This window comes from Mauremys reevesii, linkage group 15, assembly GCF_016161935.1.
Source record: "Mauremys reevesii isolate NIE-2019 linkage group 15, ASM1616193v1, whole genome shotgun sequence".
NCBI lineage: Eukaryota > Metazoa > Chordata > Testudines > Geoemydidae > Mauremys > Mauremys reevesii.
Genome location: NC_052637.1, coordinates 2,212,216 through 2,225,877, shown reverse-complemented (window position 1 = coordinate 2,225,877; position 13,662 = coordinate 2,212,216). Strand labels below are relative to the sequence as shown.

The following is a 13,662-nucleotide window of genomic DNA, read 5'->3' as shown; positions in this document are numbered from 1 at the left end:
AGAATGTCCCTTGTGACAGATGTGCTCTCAACCCTCCATGCAGCCTGATCTGGTCTGATCTCCTCCCCCTGCCACATAGGATTTCCCATTCCCAAACCTGAGCTGATCTCCCGCCTGGAACGAGGGGAAGAGCCGTGGGTCCCGGATCTCCAGGTCTGCGAGGAAAGAGAGAGCCTGAAAGGCAATCGCACAGGTGAGGACTGACACCGAAACTATCTGGGGAATGAAGAAAAAGTTGAGATGCCTAAAAATGTGGTGTGAGTGACGCCCTCAGTTCTTCCTCCTCTTACCCAGGGCAGGGCTGGAGTCAGCAGATATTGCTCAGGCCATTCCACCCACCCTGTTAGCTGCAGGAGTTTCCTTCCCATCTCTCCTTCCCTGTGAGTGTTTGTGTGGGATGTGGAGGCAAAATCCAGTTGCTTAGTATTTGCAACTTTAGTGAGTTGGGTTTGGCCTCGGTGCTATTCCTCTTTCTCCCCAGCACAATGACTCCTGTCTGGATTGTCTCTCTCTTCCAATAGGTGCTGAACGAGGGAGTGAAAACAAGGAGGAGAATCATCATGAGGAGGTTCCTGGGGAAGTGGAACCACAGGGGACCTTTGTGGGAAGAGTAGAAGGGATTTTTTCCCAGTGCTGGGAACAGGGAGAAGCCTGGGGAAATGGGCAGAAGTCAGAGAAGCTGCTGGGGATCCACCCAAGAAATAAATTGGATGAATCTATTAAATGTGGGATAGGAGACAAGGATCCCACAACTCAGCAGACAAATTCCAAGGAAGACAAACGCTATGAATGCCTCGGTTTTGGGGAAGGATTCATTGTGAGATCACAGCTTGTTACACATCAGACAATCCATACTGGAGAGAAACCCCTTCAATGCTTGGACTGCGGGGAAAGGTTCAATAATCACTCAGCCCTGAATAACCATGGGAGAAGCCACAGAAGAGAGAAACCCTCTCAATGCCTTGAGTGTGGAAAATGTTTCATTTGGAAGTCAGAACTAATTAGACATCAGCTAAGCCACACAGGAGAGAGACCCCATAAGTGCTTCGACTGTGGGAGAAGTTTCAAACAGAGGTCAGACCTTGTTAATCATCAGGCAATCCACACAGGAGAGAGACCCCATAAGTGCTTGGACTGTGGGAAAAGTTTCATACGGAGGTCAATCCTTGTTAATCATCAGAGAATCCACACAGGGGAGAGACCCCACAAGTGCATGGACTGTGGGAAAAGTTTCACATGGAGGTCAGACCTTATTAAACATGAGAGAATCCACACAGGAGAGAGACCTCACAAGTGCTTGGACTGTGGAAAAAATTTCATACAGAGGTCAGACCTTGTTAATCATCAGGCAATCCACACAGGAGAGAGACGCCATAAGTGCTTGGACTGTGGGAAAAGTTTCATAAGCAGGTCACACCTTGTTCAGCATCAGAAAATCCACACAGGAGAGAGACCCCACAAGTGCTTGTACTGTGGGAAATGTTTCATACGAAGGTCAAGCTTTGTTTATCATCAGGCAATCCACACAGGAGAGAGACCCCACAAGTGCTTGGACTGTGGAAAAAATTTCATACAGAGGTCAGACCTTGTTAATCATCAGGCAATCCACACAGGAGAGAGACCCCACAAGTGCTTGGACTGTGGGAAAAGTTTCATAAGCAGGTCACACCTTGTTCAGCATCAGAGAATCCACACAGGAGAGAGACCCCACAAGTGTTTGGAGTGTGGGAAAAGTTTCCTAAGAAGGTCATGCCTTGTTAAACATCAGGCAATCCACACAGGAGATTGACCTCACAAGTGCTTGGACCGTGGGAAAAGTTTCATTAGAAAGTTAAACCTTGTTGAACATCAGGCACTCCACACAGGAGAGAGACCCCACAAGTGCTTGGAGTGTGGGAAAAGTTTCCTAAGAAGGTCATGCCTTGTTAAACATCAGGCAATCCACACAGGAGATTGACCTCACAAGTGCTTGGACCGTGGGAAAAGTTTCATTAGAAAGTTAAACCTTGTTGAACATCAGGCACTCCACACAGGAGAGAGACCCCACAAGTGCTTGGAGTGTGGGAAATGTTTCACAGAGAGGTCAAAGCTTGTTAAGCATCAGGCAATCCACACAGGAGAGAAACCCCACAAGTACTTGGAGTGCGGGAAAATTTTCAATAGACCGTCAAACCTTGCTGAACATCAGGCAATCCACACAGGAGAGAGACCCCACAAATGCTTGGACTGTGGGAAAGGTTACATACGAATGTCACGCCTACTTCGTCATCAGGCATTACACACAGGAGCAAGACCCCACAAGTGCTTGAAATGTGGGAAAAGTTTCACAGAGAGGTCAAACCTTGTTAAGCATCAGGCAATCCACACAGGAGAGAGACCCCACAAGTGCTTGGACTGTGGGAAAGTTTACATACAAAGGTCACACCTTATTCAACATCAGGCAGTCCACACAGGAGAGACTCCAGCAGTGCTTGGACTGCGGGAAAAGTTTCATATGGAGGTCTGACCTCATTAAACATGGAAGAATCCACACAGGATCTGAACTGCTGTGACACCTGGCAAGAAAGGATTAAGCAAGTTGCATGTAATTGATTCGCTGTGGGTAGGGGCTGAAAGATGGAGAGAATGTTTATAGGTGAAATCACCAAAATGTGTTTTGCAAGGTTAGTGTTAATTGGATCTTTTCCGCTCTCCTGCTTGGACGTTTTCTGTGGGGATCTCGGAGATGGAAAGGAGCAGGTGTTACCATCTTGGCGGCACTTTGGCACGTGCTTGGGGCAGCACCTTGGGAGGAGGCGGCGATCGGGGTTTGTTTTTGTTGTTTTTGGTTTAGCCGGGCGGCGTGGGGGGGGGCGGTGCGATGCGGCATTGTGGGTTGGGGACTTGGGCGGCGCGACGCGACGCGACTGGCGGGGGCAGGGACTTGGGCGATGCGACGCGGCGCTGAGGGTGGCGGGAACTTGGGCATCGCGATGTGACTCTGGGAAGGGTGGGGTCTTGGGCGGTGCGACACGGCACTGGGGCTGGCGGGAACTTGGGTGGTCGGAGGCGGCGCTGGGTGGGCAGGGACTTGAGTGGTGCGATGTGACGGGGCGCTGTGGGGGCGGGGACTTTGGCGATGCAACGCGATGGTCTGGGGGGCGGGGACTCTGGTAATGCGACGCGACACTCGGGGGGGGTGGGGACTTGGGCGGCGCAATGCAACGCTTGGGGGGGGCGGGGACTTGGGCGGCCGGACGCGGCGCTGGGGGGCGGGTACTTAGGGGACGCAACGCTCGGGGAGGGGTCGGGCGGCGCTCTTTTTTTTTTGCTTGGGGCGGCAAAATGTTAGAGCTGGCCCTGTTGGGTACCAGTCCCCACGGTGACTCTCTACACTAGCAATTCTCAAACTGTGGGCAGAGCCTCCCAATGGAGGCTCAGGAATGTGTCAAGGGAGGCGTGACCTCTGTGGGTTGTTTGTTTTTTAAAGAGCATGGGCTGTCGGCCCAAGGTGGTTGGGGCTCACCAAGAAGGAACAGGCCCATCTGGGAGGTGGGAATAAATGCTCAGGCTCTCAAACCCAGGTGAAGCAGCAGCAAAGAAGTAGGTGTCAATGGGGTGATAAGTCTGCTGTGAACAGCGATATTGAGGAACATCACTTTTCACGTGGCCACCCTCACTTTTGTGCTGCTGTTGGAGGGCTTCAGAGCTGAGCACATCGCCAGCACCACGTTTACAAAATTATTAATCTTCTCCAAAGTATGTCCTGTGAGATATCATAGGGAAAGTCATTGCCTACTGAATATTATTGTCCCATTAAAATGTGTCTAGCCGCACTGTCCATGGAGCTCGGAGAGTTTTCTGTATGTTTGTTACATGATGTAAAGCTGGAAAACGCCCGCAGAGGAGCTCCCCAGAGATAGCGGCACCTGCACACCAGCTAGGTGCTAAGTGGCCAGTAATTGCTCAGCCGGCCCTTCAGCAGCTGTGGAGCCGGGAACAAGAGAGTTCCAATTCACCGGAAGGACAGCTGGATGCTAACTTAGGCCACAGACTGATTGTCGCCTGCCCCCCAGCTGGGGGGTGAACCTCAAAGAGGAGAGTGGTACAAAAGCACAAGGGAGAGTGGTCTCCATTTTCACCTCTTCTCTCCCATGTTTACAGAAGGCAACAAGATGACTTGAAAGGCAACAGGGGCCGTGGAGTGGGGAGGACGGACCAAGGCTGGAAGGAAATCCAGCCTGGGTACTCAGAACTGTGTACTGCCTGCAACAGCAGGTGGGATGGAAAAACCTCCTTGCTTCACATTTTCCTTAAATTGGTAAAATTTAGGATTTAAAATGCATTTTATTATTTTATAATTTTAACCGGTTCTGACATTTGACATCTTTCTCCCTTGTCATCCCTGAAAACCCCCTTGCTCCAGTTACTAAAGTGGTTTTAGTGTTTTGTCTGGACCTGTGTGTTTTCATTGAAGTGTTTGGGGGATTTGACTGGAGAGAACAAGGCTGTGGCCTAATCCGGCCCCTCTGTGAGGGTGACCCACTAATGACTGAGTTTGTCCTTCCCAGTGACCAGACTGAGCTGTCCAAGATGCACATTCCTGGGGCGCAAGGCTGGGAATGGGTCCTAGCGCTGAAGAGGCTCCTGTGCAGCATCTCTGGACGCATGTTACCAGCACTGAGTGACCAGACAGCAAGTGTGAAAAACCAGGAGGGGATGGGGGGTAATAGGCACCTATATAAGCCAAAGCCCCAAATAGCGGGACTGTCCCTATTCAATTGGGACATCTGGTCACCCTACCAGCACTGGTGCAAAAGTTCGAGCTGGCTGGGCTGGGGGAGCCAGACTCCTGGGAGAGAGAAGCAAAAGGAGGAAGAGAGGAAGTAAGGGGGAGGGGAAGGGTGACAGCAGAAACCCACCCTCCTATCCACCAGGGTGCAGGGCCGGCCTCAGGGCCTTTTCCCTTAGCCCCTGCAGGCTCCCCATCCTACACCCCCTTTGCCACTAATCCTTGTCCCCTTCTGCACCCTAACTCCTACACTGAGCCCCTAACCTCTACATTTTGCCACCTTCACCCCAACCTCTCCACAGTGCTACTTTCACCTTAACCCCTGCACTTCCCTGCCATGTGCGCCCCCAACCCCAGCCCTGCGCTGCCCGTGTCCATTTTATTTGTCAATACCAGGGCCGTCCCTAGCTATCCTGGGCCCCTACACAACCCCGCTGTGGGGGGGGGGGAGGAGGGCAGACCTCCATGGGGGGGAAGCCCCAGGCCTCCACAGGGGGGTTGGCTTGGGAGACAGGGAGGAACCACCCCCCAGCACTCACCGGGGGCACGGCTGGGGCCAGGTCTCTGTACTTCTTGCCACTGGCGAGTGTAGGCCAGGCCCTGCTGCAGAGTCCTTAGGGGTGGAGCTGGGGTGGATCAGGGGCAGGAAGAGGTGGGGTGGGGCAAAGCCAGGGCAGGGGCTTTGGTGCCCAAAATTTCCTGGTGCCCTACATAGCTGCACACTTTGTCGACGGCCCCCTAGGCCCTGGTCAGTACATACATGTGGAAGCTCCAGCATGGCAGTGGGGAGCATTGGCCTCTGGCTGCATAGAGGTGGGAGATCACCCTGCAGCCTTCCCCCTCCCCTCCTAGCAAAGGGACTTGGCAGTGACATACCTCGGTGTGCATGTCAAAAGGCCACAGGGAAGCGTTTCACATGGTGGCTGGCATGTCAGCCAGGACCCAAAATAGCTGATATCAATGGCTGAGTCCAGCCCTCACCGGGCCCTTGCTTGCCAGGGCTCTGGGCCATCACCTCCCAAATGGCCTTTCATCCTCCCTAGAATGGAACATTTCCCTCTCGGCCTGAACAGCCCAGCAGTGCTTGGGGTGCGCAGTGTAGTAAGAACAGGAATTCTCTTCAGGCACCAGCCGCTTTTTTCTGCCCTGACTCAGACAGGGCTTGTCTACACCACGCCGAGTTTTAGCGACACGTCAGCGTCTATGGCTGCTAGCTCACTGAGTCAGACACAGACACCTCTCCTTGCTCCCTCCCCCCAGCCATCCCCAGCCCGGTTCCTCCTCCTTCACTTCACAAAGTCCCATCCCCAGCTCTACCAAGTGCGGCTCCAAGCCCCCTCTTCCCAGCCTCCAGAGCCTGTGTCAAGGTTCTTTCCCCACTCTGAACTTTAGGGTAGAGATGTGGGGATCTGCATGGACACTTCTAAGCTTAATTGCCAGCTTAGATCTGGTATCGCTACCACCATCCAGAATTTTCAGTGTCTGGATCACTCCCTTTCCCCCCAAAACCTTCCCCTCCCTGGGTAGCCTTGAGAGACTCCTTCACCAATTCCCTGGTGAGTCCAGATCCAATCTCTTGTATTTTAAAACAAGGAGAAATTAACCATCCCCCCTCCTTTCTCCCACCAACTCCTGGTGGATCCAGATCCAACCTCCTTGGATCTAAAAACAAGGAAAAAATCAATCAGGTATTAAGAAAAAGGCTTTTAATTAAAGACAAGAAAGGTAAAAGAAAACCCTCTGGGAGACATTAGCATACCAGCTACTCTCACAGACAACAGATTCAAAATACAGAGGATGTTCCCCTGGGCAAAAACTTAGTACACTAATGAAAAATATCCAAATAGCCAATTTGATTCTCCCTCTAATTGCACAAGACAGTTTACAAAGAAATAAACATAAACCTATTTATTCCTTTCTAAAACTTACTACTCTGATAAGAGGCTGGTTCCTTGATCTTTTTCACTCCCGCTGAAACTGAGACTCTCTAAACAAAGGAAAACTTCCCTCCTTCCTTCTGAAACATCTTGTTCCCCCATTGGTTCTTCTAGTCAGGTGTCAGCCAGACTAGGTGAACTTCTTAACCCTTTGCAGGTAAAAGAGGCATTAACCCTTAACTATCTGTTTATGACAGCCTGTTCCCAGCCTTGCTCAACCCCCCAGCCAGGCCTGACTCCCCCAGCCCTGCTCACTCACATGCTACAAACTTTACAATTCACCGGAAGGACGGCTGGACGCTCACTTAGGCCACAGACTGATTGTCACCTGCCCCCCAGCTGGGGGGTGAACCTCAAAGAAGAGAGTGGTACAAAAGCACAAGGGAGAATTCCCTCCATTTTCACCTCTCCTCTCCCATCTTTACAGAAGGTAAGAGTATGACTTGAAAGGCAACAGGGGCCATGGAGTGGGGAGGACGGACCAAGGCTGGAAGGAAATCCAGCCCGCGTACTCAGAAATTTGAACTGCCTGCAACAGCAGGCGGGGTGGAAAAACCTCCTTGCTTCACATTTTCCTTAAATTGGTAAAATTTAGGATTTAAAATGCATTTTATTATTTTATAATTTTAACCGGTTCTGACATTTGACATCTTTCTCCCCTGTCATCCCTGAAAACCCCCTTGCTCCAGTTAGTAGAGTGGTTTTAGTGTTTTGTCTGGACCTGTGTGTTTTTATTGAAGTGTTTGGGGGATTTGACTGGAGAGAACAAGGCTGTGGCCTAATCTGTTCCCACTGTGGGGGTGACCCACTAATGACTGAGTTTGTCCATCCCAGTGACCAGACTGAGCTGTCCAAAATGCACATTCCCGGGGCGCAAGGCTGGGAGTCGAAAACTGGCTGATGTTGCTGTGTCGTTTGTTAAGTTCCTGAGTGTCTGGCTAGTCGCCCTCAGTGCAGTGCAGCCAGGAGTGACTTTGAAGGCTGGTGGCTGTGTGTGAGCAGAGCGTGGAGGGGTTTGTTGTTCACACAGGGAAGCAGCAGGGTGGATTTGATTTAAATCACTAGTCAGGAAGACTGGATTTAATCATGGTTTTCTACATAAAAATGTGTTCTTATTGGGTGTTATAACCTTAGTACATGTTCTTCACAACGCAGAGATAGATGTAGGTTTCATTTTTGGAAGGTTCACACTGTACATTTTTAAACAGTGATTTATTTTGAAAACTTTTCAGGTGAGTTTTACAGCTATATCAGACTAAGAATGCTTGGTTATTTAATTTCATTTAATTTCATTTGGTTATTTTATTGTTTGGTTATGTCATTCATGACATGCTGTATTAGGAGGAGAACATCACCAGACAGACATTTAAATAACAGAAATCTGAGTTTTCTTGATTTTTTTTTATAAGTCATTGATTTTTATTCACCCTGGGAAGCAGTGTAAAACATACCCTGGGATGGAGATTTAGGCAATTCAACAGTCCAGATTGTACCCTAGGGTATATCTCACATCCGCTGTCTACTGACTGGGAAGGGAAAAGAGCAAGGGGGGAGTGTCTTTGTCTGACACAGTGAGCTAGCAGCCATAGGCACTGACTCCATGGGTGCTCTAGGGCTGGAGCACCCACGGGGAAAAATTGGAGAGTGCTCTGCACCCACCGGCAGCCAAGCTCCCTGCCTCAGCTCACCTTGCCTCCGCCTCCTCCCCTGAGCGCGTGGCGTCTCCGCTTCCCCTCTCAGTGCTTGCCGCCGCAAAACAGCTGTTTCGTGGCGTAAAAGCTCCGGGAGGGAGGAGTGGGAATGTGACGTGCTCAGGCGAGGAGGCAGGGAAGAGGTGGGGCCAGGATAGGGATTTGGGGAAGGGGTTGGAATAGGGCAGTGGTCCCCAACGTGGTGCCTGGCGGGGCATTTATGTGCGCCCGCCTAGTGCCCAGTAGGAGAGAGAAGCCGCGGCCTCGTGTCTGCCAGGGACAGAGAACTCTGGGCCTGCAGTCTGCTGCCGCTGGTGTTCTTTGTCCCCGGCGGGCACGGGGTTGCAGCTTCTCTCTGGCTTTTCCAGGGCTGCAGACTGCCGGCACAGTTCTCTGTCCCCAGCAGGCATGGAGCCGCAGCTTCTCTCTGGCTTCTCCGGGGCCGCAGGCTGCAGGCACCAGTGTTCTCGGTCCCTGGCAAGCACAGGGCCGCGGCTTAAGCCGGAGAGAAACGGTGTCACTGTGCTTGCCGAGGACAGAGAACTCCGGGGCTGCAGGCTTTATTCTATGTTAAAGTAAGAATAATAAATATATTTGGGCCAGCAGTACAACAATGTTTTACTTTTTTTTAAAATAAATAAGATGAAAACTGTTTATGATATTTATTTTGTAAAAACTCCTTAATTTTTCTTACAGGTAGATAAGAAAGAGCAAAATCACACAGTACGGTGAAAGAGTAATTGCCGAATAATTTAATTAATACCTTTTACATGTAAGATTACCCTTTTTATCTTATGGATTCATATATTCTATAATATAAATTATGATGTTTTTGTCTTAATTATTGTACAAATACGAAATAAGGCTTGAAAAATTGTTGGTGCCCGTCACACTCTTCTGAAAACATGATTGTGCTACTGGCCACCAAAAGGTTGGGGACCACTGGAATGGGGCAGGAAGAGGGTGGAGTTGGGGTGGGGAGTTTGGGGAAGGAGCTGGAATGGGGGTGGGTTAAGGAGAGGTCGAGCACCCTCTGGCGCAGGCAGAAGTCGGGGCCTATGCTAGCAGGGAATGTGCTGGGGCTTCCTGGGGAGCAGGCTGGTGCCCCCGGAGGGAGCAGCTGTTCCGAACTGCCCCATTCTGCATCTGCACCTCTCCCACCTGTGCCCGGTGCTCTGCGGGCACCTCCCTGCAATCTCCTTTTCACGCTGCCTCCCTCTGCTCTGAAGTTGAAGGCCAGATGCCGAGGATCCCCTTTGGCCGTTTCCCTCCCCTCCCTTCCACAGCAGGGATCAGCAGCAGACGTGGGCTGGGAGGAGGGAGAGGTACACACATAACCTGGCTGGGGAGGAGGGACAGTTAAAGGAATATAAAAGAAGGGGGCATTTGCTTTTCCTGCTTACGGGTGGGGAGGGGATAGCTCAGTAGAGCGTTGGCTTGCTAAACCCCAGGTTGTGAGTTCAATTCTTGAGGGGGTGATTTGGGGCCAAAATTTGTCTGGGGATTGGTCCTGCTTTGAGCAGGGGGTTTGGCTAGATACCTTCTGAGGTCCCTTCCAACCCTGATATTCTGTGATTAACAATATGTCTGTTTCAACAGGAAACGGACACTAAAACAAAAGTGGGGGAATGTACCCATGGGCACCAACTTTTCCTGGTGCTATGGGGTGCTCAGTGCCCCTGGCCCAACACCAACTCCACCACTGCCCCACCCACCCTTGCCGAACATCTGCCCTCTCCCTGCCCCATTGGACTCCTTCCCCAAATCCACAACCCAGCCCCACCTCTTCCCCAAGCGCACCACATTCCCCTCCTCCCCCTCCCTCCCAGCGCTTGCCGCCGTGAAACAGCTGTTTTGCGGCAGCAAGTGCTGGGAGCTGGTGGGAGAAGCGGAGCCGCAGGACAGTCAGGGGAGCAGGCAGAGGAGGAGCAGAGGTGGAGGTGAGCTGGGGTCAGGGGGTGGGCCGGGGAGCTGCCAGTGGGTGCAGAGCACCCACCAATTTTTCCCCATGAGTGCCCCAGCCCCAGAGCACCCCCGGAGTCAGCGCCTATGGATGTACCTGGAGCAGAAAAGCAGCAATCAGGGCTGCAGAATGGAAGGGAGGGAGCGACCTCTTAGCTGGGTGTGACGGAGCGATTCTGGCGGGACCCAACTGAGAGTGCCAAATCAGGACCAATTGCTTAAACAGGGCAGTTACAGCCCTAGGCTGGGGGTTTTCCACCTCTAAGGCAAACCAAACCAGCCAGACAAAAAGGACTTTGGTCTCACCCCACTGGCTAACCACAAGTCACACAAGCAATTTCCTTAGACACTCCAGTCTCCCAGTATCACCACCAGTGCACTTGTCCTGGGGATAAATGGTTATGAAAACCAACACCCCAATAAAAGAAAAAGGTTCTCTCAATCCCAAAGGACCAAGCCCCAGACCCAGGTCAATATACACATTAGATCTTACCCACAAATCACGCTGTTGCCAATCCTTTAGAATCTAAAATCTAAAGGTTTATTTACAAAGGGGAAAAGGTAGAGATGAGAGGTAGAATTGGTTAAATGGAATCAATTACATACAGTAATGGCAAAGTTCTTAGTTCAGGCTTGCAGCAGTGCTGGAGTAAACTGCAGGTTCAGATTAAGTCTCTGGAACATCCCCCGCAGGGATGGGTCAACAGTCCTTCGTGCAGAGCTTCAGTTTGTAGCAAAGTCCTTCCAGAGGTCAGAAGCAGGATTGAAGACAAGATGGAGATGATGCATCAGCCTTATATAGACTTTTCCAGGTGTAAGAATCCCTTTGTCCTCACGGTGGAAACTTACAGCCAAAAATGGAGCCTGGAGTCACATGGGCCAGTCCCTGCATACTTTGCTGAGTCACAAGGCGTGTCTGCCTTCTCTCCATGGGTCAATTGTGTAGCCGATGGCCCTTAATGGGCCATCAAGCCAGCTATGCAGGGCTGACATCAGCTTGTCTGGGACACTTCCCAGAGGCAGAGCATAATACAAAATACAGACATTACAGAGCCAATACTTATAACTTCAACTACAAAATGATACACAGACATACAGACAGCATAATCATAACCAGCAACCCAGAACCTGGTCTTAGACACCTTATATGACCCCCTTTACTTAGGATTTGTGCCACTACAGGATCTTGGTTGCAACCCATGTTCTATATGGTCCCCATTTATATCAATAACGTCACACTGGGGAAGAAGGTGGATTCACTCTTAACAAGGCTGGAGTAGCTGAACACTTTTATTTAGGGGAAAGGGACATTTATTTTTTTCTTGAGGATCCAAGTATCTGCAGCTCTGTCTCTCTGGCCGGAAGCAGTTTGAACAAGGGAGAGTTCTAAACAGTGTAGAGTCGAGTGCAGGGTGACCAGACGTCCCGATTTTATCAGCACTGTCCCGATATTTACTTGTTTGTCCCGCGTCCCGACTGAACATCGGTCAGGACACAAACTGTCCCCACATTTTGCCCTCGCGCCCTCCCGGCCCCGCCCTGACACCACCCCTTCCCTCCCCCATTGGATCCCCCCCCCCAAATTCCCACCCTGGCCCCGCCTTGTCCCCAAGGACGCCACATTCCTCCTCCTCCTCGCCCCTCCCTCCCAGGCTTGTGCTAATCAGCTGTATGGCGGCGGAAGCACTAGAGGGAAGGGGGAGAAGCAGGACGCGGCAGCCAGCTCAGGGGAGGTGGAGGCGCAGTGGAGGGGAGCTGGTGCAGGAGGTGGAGCTGCCGGTGGGTGCTCAGCCGGTGGGTGCTATGCTCTGGCAGCACTTTTGCTTTTGCTTTTGTTTTTTCCTCTGCCACTGGTTCTTGCTTTTTTGGGATTTTTTTTGTTTTTTTTTCACTCTGCCAGCCGCGCCCGCATCCTGATATTTCATGTCTCTCATCTGGTCACCCTAGTCAAGTGGGACTTTAAAGGGCCCTTCAAGAATGCAGCACATGCTGCCTCACCTATGGGAAAGACCTTTAAAAACTTCCTTAAATCATCCTAATCAAGAGCCACTCTTCAAATGAGGCTTGGCTGGCACCGTTGAAAGCGGGTGCCGAGTTACCCCAGTACCGCCCCACAGAGCTGTGTGTGGCAACCAGGTATGGGATTGTCTACGCTGCCAAGTTGTCGACAAAGCTCTTGTCTTTCCCGGGTACTTAAAAAAGCTCCCCCATCTGAAAGACAAAAGTTTTGCCGCAGCAAGTGGCAGTGTGAACACAGCTTTGCCGGCAGCACAAACGCCACTTGTGGGTGTCATAAACAGATAGTTAAGGGTTAATGTCTCTTTTACCTGTAAAGGGTTAAGAAGCTCAGTAAACCTGGTTGACACCTGACCAGAGGACCAATGAAGGGACAAGATATTTTCAAATCTTGTTGGAGGGAAGTCTTTGTTTTGTGTTCTTTGTTTGGTGGTTGTTCTCTCTTGTATCTAAGAGGGGCCAGACGTGCAACCAGGTTTCTCCAAACTTTCTGAAACAGTTTCTCATGTGCAAGATAGTAAGTACTAGCTAGAAGGTGGATTAGTCTTTTGTTTGTTTTCTTTATTGCAAATGTGTATTTTGCTGGAAGGATTTGTTACCTCTGTTTGCTGTAACTTGTACTTATGCTATGGGGGAGGGAGTCCCTCTAGTCTATATAAGCTGAATACCCTGTAATTTCCGGGACGGAAATGTAAGCATTTCCATCCTGCTTTTACAGAAATAATTTTTACCTTTTCTTTTTCTTTAATTAAAAGCTTTCTTTTTAAGAACCTGATTGATTTTTCTTTGTTTTAAGATCCAGGAAATTGGGTCTGGACTCACCAGGGATTGGTGGGGGGGTGGGGGAAAAGAAGGGGGATGGTTAATTTTTCCTTGTGTTAAGATCCAAGGAGTTTGGATCTGTGTTCCCCAGGGAAAGGTTTGGGGGGAATGGGAAGTGTACCAAAACACTCTCTTTTTGGTTGGTGGCAGCACTATCAGATCTAAGCTAGGATTTAAGCTTAGAAGGGTACATGCAGGTCCCCACTTTTGAACGCTAAAGTTCAAAGTGGGGAATCATACCTTGACAGTAGGGCTGGAAGTATTTTGCCGATAAAGAGCATTTACATGTGCCGGCTTTTAGCGACGAGGCTGTATGGACACGGCCTCGTCGCTAAAACTCAGCGTAGTGTAGACAAGCCCTGTGTGAATCAGGGCAGAAAAAAAATGCTGGTGCCTGAAGAGAATTCCTGTTCTTCCTACACTGCGCACCCCAAGCACTGCTGGGCTGTTCAGGCCTAGAGGG

General features: G+C 50.7%; 1 protein-coding gene across 1 annotated transcript in view; it reads left to right on the top strand.

Annotated features, from left to right (window-relative positions):
* LOC120382869 (zinc finger protein OZF-like) overlaps nt 1–2,662 on the top strand; it is a 31,349-nt gene extending 28,687 nt beyond the window's left edge. Inside the window, exons 2-3 of the mRNA XM_039500305.1 lie at nt 80–193; nt 522–2,662. Coding sequence (XP_039356239.1) covers nt 80–193; nt 522–1,789 — 1,382 coding nt within the window. The 3' untranslated portion in view covers nt 1,790–2,662. The remainder of the gene's footprint in view (nt 1–79; nt 194–521) is intronic.
* Nucleotides 2,663–13,662: the final 11,000 nt, after the last annotated feature.